Source organism: Neltuma alba, unplaced genomic scaffold (assembly GCF_004799145.2).
Source record: "Neltuma alba isolate B1F8T4 unplaced genomic scaffold, ASM479914v2 tig00011920_pilon, whole genome shotgun sequence".
In the NCBI taxonomy this organism is placed as follows: Eukaryota; Viridiplantae; Streptophyta; class Magnoliopsida; order Fabales; family Fabaceae; genus Neltuma; species Neltuma alba.
In genome coordinates, this window is record NW_021636512.1 from 267,842 (window position 1) to 286,482 (window position 18,641).

At 33.2% G+C, this 18,641-nt stretch overlaps 3 protein-coding genes across 5 annotated transcripts; 2 read left to right on the plus strand and 1 right to left on the minus strand.

The window, feature by feature from the left end:
- The first annotated feature begins 7,720 nt into the window (after window positions 1-7,720).
- Window positions 7,721-10,508, plus strand: LOC114719541 (uncharacterized). Its single transcript, XM_028905054.1, has 4 exons — window positions 7,721-8,586; window positions 9,404-9,474; window positions 9,589-10,006; window positions 10,093-10,508. Exons 1-4 carry the CDS (start codon window positions 8,473-8,475, stop codon window positions 10,276-10,278), a joined length of 789 nt encoding a protein of 262 aa, XP_028760887.1. The 5' UTR covers window positions 7,721-8,472; the 3' UTR covers window positions 10,279-10,508.
- Window positions 10,509-11,024: 516 nt separating this feature from the next.
- On the minus strand, window positions 11,025-13,647 carry LOC114719523 (UBP1-associated proteins 1C). 3 transcript variants are annotated; one of them, XM_028905035.1, is made up of 3 exons: window positions 13,241-13,647; window positions 12,763-13,139; window positions 11,025-11,960 (listed from the first exon to the last, which is right to left on the minus strand). In XM_028905035.1, the coding sequence occupies exons 1-3, from the start codon at window positions 13,335-13,337 to the stop codon at window positions 11,229-11,231; spliced, it is 1,206 nt and encodes a 401-aa protein (XP_028760868.1). In that variant the 5' UTR covers window positions 13,338-13,647; the 3' UTR covers window positions 11,025-11,228. The 3 variants fall into 3 exon arrangements, with proteins under 3 accessions (XP_028760868.1, XP_028760867.1, XP_028760869.1); XM_028905034.1 differs by having other exon boundaries at window positions 13,232-13,647; XM_028905036.1 differs by having other exon boundaries at window positions 13,278-13,336.
- Window positions 13,648-16,895: 3,248 nt separating this feature from the next.
- On the plus strand, window positions 16,896-17,832 carry LOC114719535 (UPF0057 membrane protein At4g30660-like). Its single transcript, XM_028905049.1, has 2 exons — window positions 16,896-17,051; window positions 17,397-17,832. Exons 1-2 carry the CDS (start codon window positions 16,962-16,964, stop codon window positions 17,529-17,531), a joined length of 225 nt encoding a protein of 74 aa, XP_028760882.1. The 5' UTR covers window positions 16,896-16,961; the 3' UTR covers window positions 17,532-17,832.
- Window positions 17,833-18,641: the final 809 nt, after the last annotated feature.

An 18,641-nucleotide genomic window follows, 5' to 3' on the forward strand; every position in this document is an offset into this window, starting at 1 on the left:
GATTTCTACTCTAACTGATTTTTGTAATTGAAATTAGAGTAAAACTCAATTTGTGTAATATAATTTATGTTTAGATAGGTACTTATAAAAAATCAGTTAAAAAAATTAAAAGTTGTTTGAATAATTAATAGAAAAGTTTGTTTAGTTATAAAATGACTGAAAATAGCATTGACTTTATTGAATAGTAGTGTTTGAAATTTACATTTTTAATGTGATAATAGTTTAAAAAATACGTAAAATTGTTATGATAAAATATAAATAGTTTATTTGTGAAATTATAAAATTAAAATATTTGTTACGGAGAAAAATTTAAAAACACATTGTAGATAAATTTGAAAAGACATTGTAGATAATTAATTAAATATATATAATGGACAAACATGAATATAAATTAAAATTCGTTTAGTCTGAATAAAAGCTCATTATGCTAACGAAGGAGATGACGCATAAGGAAAAATATAAGGGTAAATCTGGGATGCTCATTTTTAATAATCACCGTTTGAAACTGTAGTTTGAAAAGTCAGGATTTTTCTTCTTTGAGTCCAAATGGGGTTGAAGGCCAGAAGTTAGTTAGGATTTTAGCCCCAGCCAAACAACCATTTGTATCCAACTCAGTTGCAAACTTTAGTTTTACATTTTCCTAGGAGCTTTTGTTGTTTCCAACTGTAATCCAAACATAGCCAAAATAGTTTTGAATGGGTTAATTTGGTCGGTAAGAAGTCAGTTTATAACTTATAAGATCATAAATTCAAATCGTGTTGCTGATATGAAAATTTTATTAGCAAAAAATCTATAAGTATCTTTATAAGTATTTTTTATGCCTAAAAACATACGCTAATCTTTGTGAGCTTTGAGACTCAACTCACTTAAATTTTTGTATACCAACAAATTTGGGTTTTATACTTTTTTTTTTATGTTGTTAAATTTGAAAAGATGTTGCTTTGGGTTAAAAAAAGTAGCACTTTGTTAAAAGTTACATTATACTATTTTGATCATTATTGAATTCACTTCAATTCAGTTATAATAAAATTACTAACTTCTAAGCATTCAGTTAGGAGTTCAATGCTTATTAGTAGTGTGTATAGGTAGAGTATTAAGACTAGTACTAAAACTCTTTCAAAAAATCTGCGATATAAGAAGATTAGTTATTGTTATCGATATATATAAAAAAAAAAAACCTAACTCTTAGATAAGGGTGTTCATCAAGCCCGATATGCCTGCCCGAGCCCGCAAAAAAAAGGCCTTGTCCAACCCCGAAAAAAAAAACTGCCCAAAGAAAACTGGGCATTTTTGGGCTGGGCATATTATGGGTAGGGCTGGGCTGCGGGCACGGTATGCTGCCCTGCCCGTGATATATATATTTATAATTCTTTTTTTTGCCAGAAATACTTATAATGATATATAATATATAATAATATATATTATTCTCCCCTTTCATTTGCCATAAATATATTTAGTGGTATGCGTAATTCTTCCTTCTTAGTATCTTTTTAATTTTTTTTAATCTGGTTTAGTATCTTTTAGTTTGTTTTTATTGTTAGTTGTCTTGCAAAGATGCAAAAGCAAGTTCACTTTAGTGTTATATTAAAAGATATATCAATTTAAGACAAATCGAAGTTATTGATTCATTGAATTTATTGTTTATTCAAGTATTTATTTCTTTTATAGTTGTTATAAGATACCCTTACTTTAACTAAAAATTTTTTACCAAGATATCACTATTTGGGCTTGAAAGCCCGCCCTGCCCAGCCCGTTATTGCCCAACCCGAAAATGATTAGGGCTTCTGTGGGCAGGGCAGGGTAGGGCAGCGGACCGCAAAATGCAGCCCGCTTATTTTTCAGGCTAGGCATCGGGCAGGGGGCATGCCCCGCCCAGCCCTGCCCATAAACACCCCTACTCTTAGGCAACTAATTTAACAACTAGTAACCAAAAAAATTACTACTCCTCTAATCTTATTTATAAATAACTTTTAACATGTTTTATACAGATTAAGAAAAACATTAAGCTTCATTAACCCTCATTTAATATTCAATAATAAACAAAGGGTAAAATTAAACATTCATATAAAAAATTTCTTTCAATGTCTTATGAATAGAACCAAAAAATGTTTTCTCTCTTTACCCTATAAATAGGATTAGAAGAGTAACTCTTAGTCAACTGATTTAACAGCTAGTATGCTTTTCAATACCTTATTTATTTAGATTTGAGTGTCTTGAGGTTTACATTAATAATTGGGTTAATATAATCTTTAGTTCTCTAAATTTGTCCTCATATTGGTTTTGGTCCCTTAAATTTCAAATTACAGGTTTTGATTCCTAAAAGGGTCAAAATGGTTTAAATTTTTATTGGATTATAAGGACCAATATTATAAATGAAAAGAAACTCGAGGAACCAAAACATATAATTTAAAATTTGAGGGATTAAAACAAAAACAAAGATAAACTTAAAGGACCAAAGTTTGTATTACCCCTTAAAAATTATATCAAATCATAATTTTAATGAAATCAAGTAATTATTTGTTGTATTAAAATCATAATTTTAATATTTTTGTCAACATAAATTCAAATACACAGTTGCTCTTTCATGCATTAGATTTTGGATTTTCGCTTTATCTTTCAATTTTTAAACTTAAAACTCTATATTTTTTTTAAAAAATAGAAGTTAAGAAACTATCTCTATGACTCTATTTTACATTTTATATCTATTAAAATTTTAAAAAAATGCTACAAACAAAATACTAAAAAAAAATACCGTTTCTCACTGAAGAAAATACCGTTAAACAATGGGAAAATCATTCTTAAGGTACCTATAGTTTTTTTCATTCAATTTTTAATTTGATACCTATTTATTTTTTCTTCTTATTAAATCTTTTAATTTTACTCTTTTAACACCATTAATCTCTATTATTTACCATTAGTCTCTATTATTTTACTATATTAATATTATTAGATCATATACAAAAACTAATTGTGCTAATAAAATAAAATAAAATAATTTAATATGGAGAGAAAAATCCATAAATATCAAATTAAAAATTGAAAACATTGGTTTTTGCAAACATGAACTGCCCTGCCATAATGTTGACATGATAAGCTTAGGATCCAATTCCATAGGTGGGTGGTGACTGGTGACTTGCAGACTTGTGAGGTGGATGGTCACGCACGTGATTTGGGGGTGGACACATTTACGAGATTGCCCCTACGTCTTCTCTAAAATGCCTTCCCTGTTTCCCAGGTCTCTGCCGGAAATCAACCTCGCTGTTCCTGTTCCTACTTCCTCGTGCTTCTTTCGGTCCTTCCCAAAATCAGAAGCCATACTTCTCCACAGAAATCAGGGGTAATGTGGCCTTTTCCTTCGACAATAAAAAATTGGATAATATAGCAAAGGGGTCAAGAATTATGAATTATCTCATGTATACCGCTGTATTTTTGTTTGCAAGAGAAAAAGGAGAAAATTAGAATTAAAAATACTGAATTACCCTAATTAAAACTCTTATATTTTTTCTCACATTCGATTTCAAAATTAGTATGAATTTTAAAATTTTACTAAAATAAATGGAATTTCTCCCAATTTTGATAACTTACATAAATATATTGGTTTAATAAATTACATAAATATCTATTCAAATAATAACATACACATTGCAAAATTATAATTTTATTTTTAAAATCAATCTAACCTTTAATTGAAAATTAAAATTATATAATTTTAATAAAACTCGACATCTTTATAATTTATTATATGTATATTTAAAGAAGGTTATATATAATTAAAAACACACAATGTTAAGCAATTCAAAGAAATTTTTATAATTTATTTTTATTTTACAATTTTTTCTCATCTTTCTTAATTTCTTTTAGTGTTTACTATTTTTTTATATGTGTGTGGGAATTAGATGGTTTTTGTTTTTGGAAACTAAAAAATGGTTCAATCTTGTCAAATTATTTTAAGGAGTGGGTCTTATAATACATATACACATATAAAACTCCAGCTAACAAAGCACACCATCTATTTATAAACTATAAATTATAAAAATAACATAACTTATTTCTCATAATTTGATAAGATCTACATTAGGATGTTTCAATTTTTAGCATCATCTATGTAACATGTTGTTTTCTTAACTTGAATCTACACAACTTGTTTTGATAAGATATAAAATGTGTTTAATTTTTCGTTTTGGTGAATAGAGTTTATTTCATATTAGATGGTATAAATACAAAAAAAAGAACTTTGTGATATAAATGGATAAATTCATGTATGTTTATAATTAAATGATATGATTATGTGGATGTTAACGGAAAATAAAAGTTCAAAAAAATCCTGGGATGATTAACGGTTTTAATTTTGGTGGAAAATAAAATTTATATTATTTTCAAAATAAGATGTGGGAGAGATTGTAGGAGATAACGTAAGAGGTTTAACGAGAGTCCATTTAGTCTTTTTAATTTTATGTTTTGATATTTTGTATGTAAGCAAAAAATATGAGAGAAAATATATAACATATTTTTTTAATACTCTTTCTTTAATAGGGACAAACATTTATCAATTTAATGTGTTTCTTGGTATGAAAGAATGTGATACAAATAATAAAGTAGTATGAATACGAGTACCATTTATTTTGGAATGAAAAAAAAAAAGGAAGGAAAAGAGAAATTGGAAAAAATTACCCGTTAGAAATTTTATTAGCAAAATGTATCTAAATCAGAGTATTAATAACCTGCATATTTTCGCAAATACTAATACTTTCTGTGTATAAGTTTTTATTTTTTATTTTTCCCCTGAGGGTAAATTTTTTTTGTCCTTCACACTAATAGCTTTTTTAATGAGAATTTTATTTTTCAAATTTTCGAAAAGATGTCTGGCTTCCATCTGTTGCCCCTCAACCCCCCCCCCAAAAATCCGCGGCTAAACGACTGCGTTTTAACCTAGATGAGTGGGGAATGGGAACCCAGAAAAGGAAGAGCCAGCCGCGGAGTACTGATATAAACATGCCACGTTTCAAGCTAGATGTGCGCATTCATTGGACGTCTCATTTTAAATAAAGGGTTAAGGTGCGCCCAGCACCCTGAACTATTTACCTAGGTGCGTCTACTGGTTTAAAGTAATTTTGAGTGTATCCAGTGTCCTAAACTAATTAAAATGGTGAGTCCATATCCCAGGCTAACAGAAATGTTATGTTTAACTGTTACTTTCCTGACTCAGCTTAAAGTTGACCCCAGATATTCTACATGGTAGACACATGGACACCCGATGTGTATTATTCTTATTCAAAAGTCAATTTATTTAGAAGAAGAGGAAGGAAATAAATTCAATTTTGAGTAAGAATAATACATATCAAATGTCCATATGTCCACCATTTAGAATATATGGGGTCAACTTTAAGATGAGTCAGGAAAGTAACAGTTAAACATAACATTTCTGTTAGCCTGGGATATGGACGCATCATTTTAATTAGTTTAGGATACTGGACGCACCCAAAATTATTTTAGGCCACTGGACGCATCTGGGTAAATAGTTCAGGGTACTGAGCGCACCTTAGCCTTTAAATAAAACAAAAAAAGTATTACCAATCACCATATATTATTATTCTTTTTGTCTTAAATATAATATTTATTTTATAGTGTATTTATATTATAAAATAGATTTTATATTTAAAACTAAAAGAATAATTTAGTGCAGCTCAATTCTTAACTTTTATAAAATATATTACTTTTCCTCGTAATTATAATATCTTATTTGTAACTGGTTTGTAAATTAGGACCGGAGGCAATATATTTATGGTTTTTCAAATGTATGGAAGGTTTGTTTGGAATGATGATGCAATTCTATTTAGAGAATGAGAAATAAGTCGAAAAAAATTTATTTCAAATTTCACAAATAAGTACTATTTGGGATTTCCATCTTGACGCTGAACAAACAGCAAATAGTTAAACTTTGAGTTACCCCAGAAAGGGGGAAGAAATTTTTTTACTGTTTTAAATAAATAATAAAGTTAAGGTGTATCTAGCATTTCAAATTTTTTCATGTGCATTTAATATCTTAAAGTATTTTGCAGTATATTGAGTACCTAAAAATATTTGAGAGAATTATAATAAGATCTCAAAGAAAGAAAAAAATTACAAAACAAGTTCTAAAAGTTGTTATTTTCTACTTTAAAAATTGTCATTATGAGCTGCTCAAATTGTTATTAAATCTTTTGGTAGTTATTTCTTTTCCTTAGAATTTGATTGTGATTCTTGCAAAATATTTTTTAGGAACATCTAACATCCTGAAATTTTTTTTCTCCTTGATACTAGATGCATCAAAAAATAATAAGCACCTAAAATTTTTTTAAGGTATTGAATACCTCAAAAAAATATTTCACGATACCAAGCATATTTTTAAAAAAATATTTTAAATACTGAATACATCATAAAATATTTTAAAATATTAAATATATTTTAAAATATTTTAAATATTAGATGTAAGTAACCCTAAAGAATAAACAACTCATTTCTCCTCAGGGACGGATACCACCAGGGCACTGCGGTCTACAGGAATGGCGGTGTCACACGGAGTCCGGGAAAGTAGGTGCTGGGCGGCATCTTTCCATTCCCATTCCAGAAAGATGAAGGGTATGTTTAGATGAAATCAAACCATGGTTTGGAGAATAACTTCTGGAGAATAGATTCTGAAAAAATAGATTTTGGAAAGAATAGATTTTGTGAAAAAGTGATTTTGAGAAGTGTGAGTGTTTGGATAATTGTTATTAGAAGTACTTTTTATATATACAAATTGGCATAAATTAATATGATAATTATAGAAAAATATATTTTATGATATATTTTAATTTGAAGGAATAAAATTGTTAATAATATATTTTTATTAACATATATTAATAATATATCGATATATAATTAATAATATTAATCTGTATCTTATTTATCCGATATAAATTAAATATATTTATCAAAAATATGTTTATAAAAAAACAACAAGATACATATCTTATAGGCTCTCACACTCTCCCCTTTTTCCTCTACAAGTAAAAATTTCTGCTTTTCTCAAAACCATAGTTCTGAACCCAAACCATGGTTTTGATTTTTTAAAGGGTGTTTGGCTAACATTTTTTCAAACCATGGTTTGGGTCCTAAAACCATGGTTTGGGGTGCTTGCCAAACACACCCGAAATATAACCAAACCAAACCATTAAGTAAATATATTTTCCCCATCATGCGTTGTGGAATGACAAGAATGTCCTTCTTTTCTCTCAATATTCCCACTGAATCACGGGTCTCTGTGTTCCTGGTTGGAAGCCTAGAAGAGACGAACGAGTCTTTCTCGCTTTTACCCTTTTCATCATGCCAAAAGTCGTATTGGGGATTTTTCTCCATTCATGATTCAGGAAGGTGAAAGTAGAAAACAGACACCCAACAAAAGAAGCAATCTCGGATTCAAAGGAAACCCTACAAGGAAGGGCAAGAGGGGAAACGCATCACATCAAGCATTTGACTCTGTGCTGATAACTAGAAGGGAAAACCGAAAAAAGAAAAGGCCATGTCTGTCTGGTGCTTCTGTCTCTGTGGAGTTCATAAACGCCACCATCGCAGAAACCCTAAATTAAATATAAAAAAAAAAAAAGACTGTTCTTTTTGTCTTCCCAAAAAAAAAAAACTGAAATCCCTGAGCCAAAGCCTAAAAACAAGGGGCTACCCACCAGCAACAACATCAACTGCTGCAAACAGGGCACAGCATCTCCCAGAGGAACAGCATCATCCCATAATTCCATTACCTTCAATGCCCCTCTTTCTCTCTCTTCCCCCTGTCTGACCCTTTCTTACTGCTTTCTCTCTCTATGCAGAAGATACCAACAACAAATAGAATGAAAGAAGAAACTTGGAAACTCCACGCATCTCCCCACATCAAAGGCCAAAGAGTCCAACTTTCTATATGTAACTCTCTCTCTCTCTCATCAATGGCCCAGCTGGACCAAAATTTATGTAGAAGGAAAAACAAAAAAGAAAGAATGGGAAAGGAAGAAAAGGGGAGGTTAGATGGATAGATATAGATGTCTTCGAATGTCCTCCAACCAAACCCACCTTACTACTACTCCAACCAAGACCAATCTTTCTCTTTCTCTCTCTCTCTTCACAAGCCATGTTTCCCCGAAATACCCTTCTGCAAGCCCCCAAAAAATCCCATCTTCATCACTGTCTCTCTAAAGAACAATTTTTTTTCACCGAGTTATGTGGGCTTTTTGGGTTCCTTTGTCTTGGTCAGAGTTTTCACAGAGAAAACAGGGAAAGCGAGAACCTTCTTCCTACCCCCTTCCTTGTCTCTCTCTTTCTCTCTCTCTTATTCATTGCTTCTTTCTTTGGTCTCTTTTCTTTCTTGTTATCTCTCGCCTTCTTCCCCTCTTGTGTTCTCCCTCGTTTATCCCCTTCCCTTTTATTCTTCGTGTGTTGCGGTGATACCTTGCTGATCTGACGATGAAGAAGATGAAAGGGGTTGTTCCCATGGAGTCTCCATACGCTTCGTACGAAGATCAAAGGGCAAGGCTTAGGCATCAGAGCCTCTTGCAGGACTATGAAGAGTTGCTGATGGTAAATATTTCGTCCGGTTTTTGAAGATTCAAGAATTTCTTTAGGTTTTCGTTAGATCTGATGGTTTGTTTCAAATTTTTGTGGATTTTGATGACTCTGGCGCTATGTTGTTTGTCGTCCGGAAAATTGAGGATTTGTTAGAGATAACGATGTATGGATCTATTGTTCTAATTTACTTGATCGTTTTTTTCTCCTTCGGAGAAATTACTTACCTATAATCTTGAAACAACGAATTATGTTTCGATCTGGTGGGAAAAAGCTGGAAAAAATTCCTCTGCCTATTATATTTCTATGCTTTCGTTTTAAGATTTTCTAGTTTCTGTACCACCAAATAAAAGAAGAGTTTCTCTCTGAAATCCCTGTGCTGTTGGAGCTAGAATGGTTTTTGATCATGAGACAGTCAGTTAGATCAATTTTTCTAATCTGAGATTGGTTTTTTAAAGAAATTTCCCTGTTGAAGTATGAAATTTCAGAATTTCCAAGTTAATTGGATCTGTTATGTAGTTTTGTCTAAACTTTACTTGAGACTGTTGAACTTAAATTCAGGCCTTAAAAGTTTTGGTTCTAGGATAGATAGTGATCAGCTGCCATACTATTTCTATTGCTAGTCTCCTAATTTATTTGGACTCACACTGCAAACAAGCTTTGTCAAAAGAATAGTTACTGTGTTTAGCTGTCAAGTGTTTTTCCTTCTAGTATTGTAAAATATTTTTGTTTTATCGGTTAACTCTGTTAAGAATCGGGCTTCATGATAGCGACTTGGAAGGAAATTGAATTGAACTATTGAACTAATGGTATTACTATTAAATATATGCAGGAGACACATGACACAAGAAGGAAATTGGAGATTATGAAGCAAAAAAAGTTGATATTGTCAGCTGAAGTCGGGTATGTTCTCATGAGATTAGCTGCTATTTATGTCTTTTTTAATGTGGGATTGCAGGTTTGTTATCTATGTAGAGTTTGTGTGCTTACCTTATGTTAATTCTCTTGAAATTGCAGGTTCTTGAGGCGACGATACCAATACTTGAAGCAAAACCCTGTGTCAAAGCCTCAACCAAAGCAAGATGCTCCAGAGTTACAAAGGGTCAAGACCCATGCACAGTTACAAAAGGTTAAAACCCGTGGCCCGACTACCTCGAAGGGAAGGAATTACAGTAAGAAGGACCTCGCATTACGCCCTCCTATTCCTCCTTATTCGAACCTGAAAGAAAGGATTCCAAATGGGATTGAGGTCACACTGCAGAAACCTGCTCCTACGTTTGATTTAAACCAGAATGCTAGGACTTCTAGTGGAAAGGATGCCTCTCTTCACGGCTCTGCTCCAATGCTTGACTTGAATCAGATGGATAGGATTCACAGTGGGAAGGAAGCTACAAAGAAGAGTATTACTCCATTTTTTGACTTGAACCAGATTTCGGTAATTAATTGTACATGCTGGTTTTGATATCATGTGGTGTCTGTGTTTCATTTTAGTGAGGCTTATAGATTCTATCTGTTTTGCAGAGAGAAGAGGAGGAAATGCAGGGTAGTGTTGAGCCAATGAAGATTGATGAACCAAGGAAAAGCACATTGAGAATGTTAAGCGATGACGACATCAAGTTATCGATCTGCAGAAATGTCGGGGATGGATCAAACAGGGCCGGGAAGAGGAAGATAACATGGCAAGATCAGGTGGCTCTGAGGGTTTAATTTGATCCAGGGCATTAGGCAAAAATTCCTGCCCTTTTGGAATTTGTAGGGAGCCTTTGATGTAGCAGCGGGCTTTTTCCTCCTTTTTTTTTTTTTTTTTTTTTTTACATTTTACTAATCATTCTAGTTTTTATGTCTCCTGTAAAGATAAATATATAGTATCACATGTTCAATGTTCAATACATATATAAGGTGAAATGGGAAATTTCTGCTTGGGAATCACGCCTTCACTCTCTGATTTGCCGTTTTATGTATACTTTCTTGCGTCTTACTACTAATTTTCTAGGCCAGAAGTTTGAGGTTGGGGACGGTTCGTTGCCTATATTATTTTCCAACGAGTTTTCTTGGAAACTCAGCATTGGCATCATCTCTTTAGTTTCTGTGTAATTATGAGACGCAAGATTCTCCAATCTGGTTGTGTCGTAATCATGAAATGGTCGGCAGGGTCTCTCGCGTCAGCAAAATTGACCGAAGTATTGTGTTGCGTGCAAACTACAGAATTTGATTTCGTGTTGTTTGCATGATAAAGTCGCCTTGAGATCGGATCAAGGTTCCTAAGGATATAAAACAATTTTCGGCTAAACTCATGGGCAATCCATGCCTACACATGTGAATATCATAATTCATTTATTCATACAAAATTCCATGTCGTCAATTCTTAAGCCAAGGGTGCTAACTCCTTGTGATCACATGGATTTTTGTTTTCTGCGGAAATCATGCAAGAGAAATCAAAGTGAAGCCCAGAATTGCAGTTAATAGGCTTTTTAATTAATCCAGCCGCTATCTATTAGATGATAACAGGTTACATATCTCACTTGGAGTAGAGCCTAAGAAATATAAAATGTCTGATTAAGTCAACTAACACTAAGTATACATGATATGCTAGCAGTTACAGGATTTGTAACATTTTTGTGCAATCCTAGTTCTCCCACAACTTTACAATCTCTAAATTATGCTGCCAGACAGGATTTACCGTTTAGGAAACCTTCCACCACCACACAATCATCATGCGGACGACCATCTGCATCTTTTGTCAATGACGGAGTAGCTTTTGGAACTGCAGATGTGGAAGGAGCACTGTCAGCGTTTCGCTGCAATCTCTTTAATCGGTTGGTGTGCTTTCTTCCCAACCTGTGGTTCTCCATCACCACAGGAGAGAAAGATCCAACATGGCAGAGGTCACACCAAAACTTGTATCTCTTGTTCACTGCGTCTGGTATCCTTGCCTGCTCTGCCTCAGTCCCCTTTTGCTTTTCTGCATCTTGTGTACTTTGGATCTTCACCACAACCTCCTCATCTTTGGTTTTGACTTCCACAACATCTTTGCCTACCCTTGTCACTTCAGGTTGAGCTTGAACATCGGCTTCCAAATCTGAAGTTGTAGCGGTCACAGTAGTTTCAATAGGTTTCGGAGAGTGTTCGACGTTCTTTGATGTTGATGATGAGCCAGCATTCGTATCGGTCTTCTGCATTCTCTTTTTTGCAGATTCCCTAGCCTTGTGCTTTTTACCTTGAAGGTGTTCGTTGAAAGCTTTCTCACTTGTGACACGCACACTACATAGTTCACAGCTCCAGTCATCCTTCGGTTTTTTGTTCACAACTGGACAATGCTCTGCATCATCATCAGCATCTTGTTTCACAGCTTTCCGCTTTTGTCTATACATTTCTGGGCTTGGCTGAGCCTGCAATAAGATATCCAGACATAACATGCAAGCAACTCGTGTGTTGTAACTAACAGTCCACCGATCGGTAAGTGCTTCAACATTCACCACTAAATGATCTATATGTTCTTCAGTGAATAAAAGTAGGACATGAACACACTGATTAGCCATGATTCCCTTGGAAGCTAAGCCATCACCATCCAAATTCAGCGATGAAAAAAACGGTATTACCAAAGAAATTCAGCCAAGCAACTATGGAATGAAGTTGCGAAACAGAGAAACCACAAGATATTTATTCCGCTTAGCAGCATATAATTCTCTTAAGTTTTAGAAGATGTAATATCCCTTCTTTCTGAAATTCTCAATTTTACAACTCATGGCAAGGATGAAAATGTATATGCTTAGAAAAGTTGAACTACGACAAGACCTTTAAAAATATTTTAGCAAGACCAAACATGATCACACAATGTTTAATTTCTCCTGGAAGCTATAATTATCCAAGTGCTATATAGAAACTCTACACCCATATTAAGCCCATATAATTGCAGCGAAGGAAAAAGGTTTAAACAATATGGATTCTCTTCAGTGTTATACCAAACGCAGTCATGAAAATCAAACACACAGACGAATGTCACTGGCAGTGTTTGTCCTTCATTTATAACTGCTCTAATTCAATTCAGAAGTTAAGAATACATGAAGTTGGTTAATTGAAGACAAAATCATTTTCAATTTCAGTCAGCAGTTAATCCTCCATCGCACAGACACAAAGAAGCAGACGAAAACTAAATTGAACAAGAAGAAAAGATTGACTTAACAGACTAACCAGCATGATCAATTTTTCCATGTTAATCTTAGGATCAGCAGGTTTCACAGATTGAGCAAGTTGGGGCACAGTTTGCGGAAATGAGATTCGTTCCCCAAGTGGGCGGGTATCATAAGCAGGAATTACGTTGAGTCTGGGATTCAAGCCTATTGCCATCTGCTCATCAAGCAAGAACTTTTCTCCCAAACTCCTTCGGAAAGCCAGTTCTCTCTCCAGCATCAGCTCTCTTCTTACTTCCTCCTCCAGCATTCGCCTCCTCGCTATCTCGCCGGAGATTATCTCTTGCCTGATTCGCTCTTTCTCCAGCTTCCTTAGTATATCATCGCCGTGGGCGTTCGGATTCCGTATTTGCTCAGTGTTCGGCACCGGAAAACCACCTGATATGCACAAAGAAATTCCAGACATCAAACATACGTCAAGCGTTATAACCCTCAAGCGAAAACCCAATAATCGAGGGTCCCGAACATACAATACAAACCTCGCAACAAGGAGGGGTCGGAGAAATGGCTTTGTACCAGAGAAGGGAGTTGAAAAGACGGTGTCCTCAGATCCCCCGCACGAAAGTTAAACTCCATGGACTTTCTCGAAGACAAGTTCCGATGAGTCCAGTGAAGAGTATCCTGGAAGAGGACCTTGAAGGAATTGGGATCCCTAGTAGAGTCTTAATTTACGAGTATTAACCAATAAAAAAGATGAGTTCCGACGAAAACTCAGTCTGTCTGATCAAAGGCTCAAAACTTCGGTATGGTGGCAGAAAATATAAAATGCGCGTTGGTTCTGCAAGGCCGTGCTCTAACAAGACGCGGCTCTACGGCGGGTTGCAACTCCAGCTGGAAAGCTTTCAATTTTAGAGAGAAGAAGAGAGATTCGCTGTGAGAGGCCAGTTTTCGCGTAACGCAGTTTCAGAAGTAGAGAAAGCGGGGACTGCTGGGTTAGCATTTTCGGGTAGTAACTTCAAAATATTTTATAATATATTCGCAGCACTTTAAAATATTTTTTTAAAAGTTATTATAAAATATTTGCGTTAGAACTTTCCCGTCAATCAGATCAAAAAGTGGGGTTCTGTCGTTCTTTTTATAATGCTGAAAAAACACAGGAAAAAAAAGGAGGAGAAGAAAAGGTTGACTTTCTATAGATGTCAATATCAATTCAATAATTAATTTCTATAAAAAAATCAATAATTTAATCAGATTCAGTATTTGCTGCTCTAAAAATTGAATTTTGAAAAGCCAGCGCCATGTTAGGCCGTGCTTAGAGTGAAGTTCTGAAACACGTTTTGTATAAATCAAAATAAAATTCTTTTTATATATTTATTTTCTATTTCATAAACTATAATTAAAAAAATATTTTAAAATCATTTCAAAAAGACCCTCATCTTTTTGGTTCGGAGAACAAAAGAGCCAAAAAGTATACCAACAGTTTTACTTCTGATGGCAAAAACAATTTTCACTTTGTTTTCCTTTTTATTCTTTTCATCAAGATTCAGGAGTTAAGATCAATTTATGTAGTTTTTATTTATTTAATATTGTATAAAAATATTATTAAAATACTAAATTATTGAGAAAGTAAATTTGTATTGTTAATTGAAAAATTAATCATTTGGTTTATATAGTTTTTATTTGGTTGCAACCCAATCTTTAAAATTTAACTTGATGCAACTCAATTCCCACGATTTGTACTAGACTAAAACTCAATCCTTATAATTTTAATTATTTAAAATGTTGGTTCCCACATTAAAAAAATTGTAAGAATCAAAGTTTTTTTCCCCAAAACTCAGGAAATAATATTTCTAATGGTTAAAATTATAGCAATTGAGTTGTAATGAATTAAATTTAAGTGACTAAATTATAATTTAGGCAAAGCTATGATAACCAAATAATTAATCTTCCCTTAGTTTGGACTAACCAAAATCAATCAGAACAAAACAAAGATCAAAACGATCGAAGTTTACACATTAAAAAAAAAATTGTTTTGTAAAATGTTAAACTTAAACCACTCAAATTTGGGTCACCAGCTGGGTTTTTTGGAATGATGATAAAAACCTTTAAAAGCAGGTTTCTAATCGTAATGACATGAACGTATTTATAAATTAAACTCTTAACATAAGTAGTTACGTGAACTGTATTTATCAGCACTTGATGTAGTGTGAATATACAAAAATTGCTTTTGTTGTGTTTTTAATACTACAAGGCTATTTTTACTAAAGGAAAGGTAAAAAGATACGTAACAGACTGAAATCTCTTGCGCAGGATTAGAGAGCGAAACATATATGAGAGCCTAACATGTGAACCCCAGAAACAAGAAATAGATAGGCCCAACGGTAGCCTTGCTCCAAAAAGAGAGAAACACCACAACCATAAAAAACACACAGCCCATACTTCAAAAACGGAAACACAACAAAAAACAGTGCAATAGAGACCACCAAAAACTTGTAAATTCTTTTCCATCGTAATTTTCAGAATACGAGATAATTATATAAGAAGAATTTTATCTTGATTTATGTGAAATGTGTTTATGAGTGCTTTTGAACGCTGTTCTAAACAGGGATAAACCAAAATTTGAATTCTTATTGAAAAATGTGTCAACATTTAAGGTTTATTTGGTTTCTTATTTTCAAATCAATTTTTAGTTTTGAAAAACAAAAACTTGTTTGGAAGTTTGTTTTCAGTTGGTTGTTTAAAAAAAAAAAACAGAACATATTTTTAAAAACTAAAAAATCAAAATAATTTTTCAATGTTTTCTTGTTTTTGTATTTTTTTTGTTTTGAAAATTTAGAAAACCTTTTTCTTTTCTTACCTACGTCTCCCACGTGTCACCTCCAGCAATGGTCATCGCTTACCAAATGTAATTGTTTATATTTTTTTGTTTGAAGTATGATTTTTTAAAATAATTATCTAAACATATATTTTTTTATTCTCAAAAATTATTTTAAAAAAATTATTTCATAAAATTATTTTGGGAACAAGAAAACAAAAAAAGCAGAACCAAAGTTTTCAGTATTCCTTCAAATAGTATTGCCTCCAGGCTTAGGATACCGTATGCATGAAGTTGGGATGACTATAACATTACACATTCCATGATTGTGGCTTGTAAAGAAAAAAAGCATACTTTTGTTGTTATTTGACTCGTCATATCAATGGTTTGTTCAAATCATTACCCCACATAATTAACTAAAGAATTAAACTAAATTTTTTTTTTGACCGGAATTAAACTAAATTATTAAAGCAATAGCACTGTATGATTCTCCGCATTGTAACCGTTACATAAGGACACATTTAAATTATATAAATTAGTTGAAAAGTACTTAAATTAGAACTATTTAATAAAATAATATTTTTAATTCTGCATTAATTAATATTTAAAAACAAAAATAGCTGGGGACTTTATCCCTTTTTCTTTTTTTGGGTACTTGGAGTTTATCCCTTGCCTCATGTTCTTGGAGACAGGTGTTGTTGGGACCCTCCTAAAGTCCAAGTAGGCCCAAAACAAATGAGCCCACAACCTATGCTAGGCTGCCATTAGTTCGATACTACTCTTACCAATACTATTCAACCCACGCAATCCTCGCTGATGCTAATTTTAAAATAATATCACAGCAAGTCCTAAATATAAAATTAAACAAAGGGCTGGTACCAAAAAAAAGACAAAGGTTTTATCTTGAACCTAAATATAATATCTCGCTTCGTTTTGTCACCTAAATTTGTAATTTTTTTATATATAATAAAGAGTTTTCATAAAAAATAGTTATAACTTACATTATGATAGAAATATTTTAAGAACTGAAACAAATAATAATGTGAAAAAAAATATAACTTTTAGCTCTGAACATTTTCTTAATTATAGATTCAATTCTTAAAACTTTGAGGTCAACAATATCTCAGTGATGCATGCAAAATCAAATTCCGAACTTGCCACAAAAAAAAAATCAATATCATAATATTTAGTTTTTAAAACTTGAAAAACTAAATTAATAATGGAAGAAAAATTTAGAGAATAAAAATTATATTTTATAATAATAATAATAATAATAATATAGCGGTAAGAAATTTCGTCGAGTCCAAAAGGGTGGGGTCCAATCCGCGAAAGCTGAAATGGCGAAGATCAATTGGCGAAGGCGGAAGGGCGAAGCAGATCGAATCTTGTTTCCTTCCTCATAAATGGAAATTGAGTTCAGCCAGTCCTGCCTCTGACTTTTGAATATGCCGACTCGTTGTGAAATCGTCTGCGAAATACTCATCGCCGTCTTGCTCCCTCCTCTTGGGGTTTGCCTCCGGCATGGCTGCTGCAGCGTACGTCTCTTTCTCCTTCTCTCTCTCTCCCCCCCTTTTCTAAGGCTTTCGTTTCTTGGTTTTTGTTCGCAGAGATTCGCCACTTTTGTTTAGTTATCGTCTTTTCGTACGAATGTTCTTTCACTTTTTGGTCTCAAATTGAGAGTGCCCCTTTTTCTTGTCTCAGCATATATGCTCAATTTGTGTATTATGCGACTGGTTATTTGTGTTTATTACGCGGAATTGAGTCATGGGATTATATGGATAATAAGATTGCACAATTGAAGTTGTACCGTTCCTTGTCTTGATTGAAATGCCTGGCAATTTGATTGTGACGAATCGGATACTACAATTACGTTGTTGCAGGTTGAATTCCTCATCTGCTTGATCCTGACCCTGCTAGGCTATATTCCAGGAATAATTTATGCCCTCTATGCAATTGTTTTTGTCGATCGGGAGCAGTACTTTGACGAATATAGGCGTCCTCTGTATTATGCATAGCACCTCTGCTGCTTCTCTGTTGCTTTCATCTTTATTGTCCACACTGTAATGTCATGTACCAATCTTTTATCTTAAGAACACGATGAACATCCGTTCTATACTTTCATTAAGACCCAAATCAGTCAATTTATGTCTAACTTTCAAGTATGATAGACGTGATTTATCTGATATCTCTGATGCTGGGACGTTCATCCCATAGTATCTAAGTACAGTTTTCTCCTTAAGTGATATTGATTGTGTTGTTGTGATCGACTTGGGAAGCTGGTTTATAACTTAAATGAATTTACATGCTTTGCTTAAATAGGTATTGGCTATACTGAGAGTATTAATTTGTCTAGAATTGTCACTTCTAGAAGTGGTACTGATAATTTTGGTGTAGACAAAATATTTTTTAACGATAGTGATCGTGTTTCAGACTGGCAAATTTTCCCTCTATACCTAGCCGATTTAATTCTGTGGTGTAGCTTTCCTTGGTGACCCTCCTGAATATTTGTCTTGCTTTGTCTGCTAGCTGTTCTATGGCACTTAACATTATCATATTATAATTCATATCTTTATGACTGTGGAGAGAGTTGATGGTGGTAGGCGGTTGGACTTCCTGCGGTGTTATGACCACTAGTCAAGGTTTGAAATTGGATTCCTTTTGTCCTTATTCTGATAAATGAGATAGGAAAAAATTGAGTAGATTATTTAAAAGGTAAAAATCGAGTGGCTTATTGAAATGGTAAAGATCCAGAAATATGCAATGAACTATTTACTTTTATTTTGACCAGCCAATCGACTATTTACTAACTTCTAAACTTTTGGAGGTTCTAATTTTTGTATTTTCTTTTAGCATAGCAAATAAACTATTCATACTTGGTTTAAATATTATACTCAGTCTCTTCCTCAGTGTCAGATAGCTTGCTTGATTTGAATATAAAAAGTGTGATGGAAAGTTCAAACTGGAATTAGTTAGCTTCCTTCTATTTTCAAAAGTATATATAGTACTCTCTGGAACTGAATGTATTTTGTGGTGTTGAATACACTCATTTAATCATTAGGTTATCTGAGGTGAACAGTGAGATTAAGCATATTTCAGTTGTCGCATCTATTGCGCTCCTGATCTTA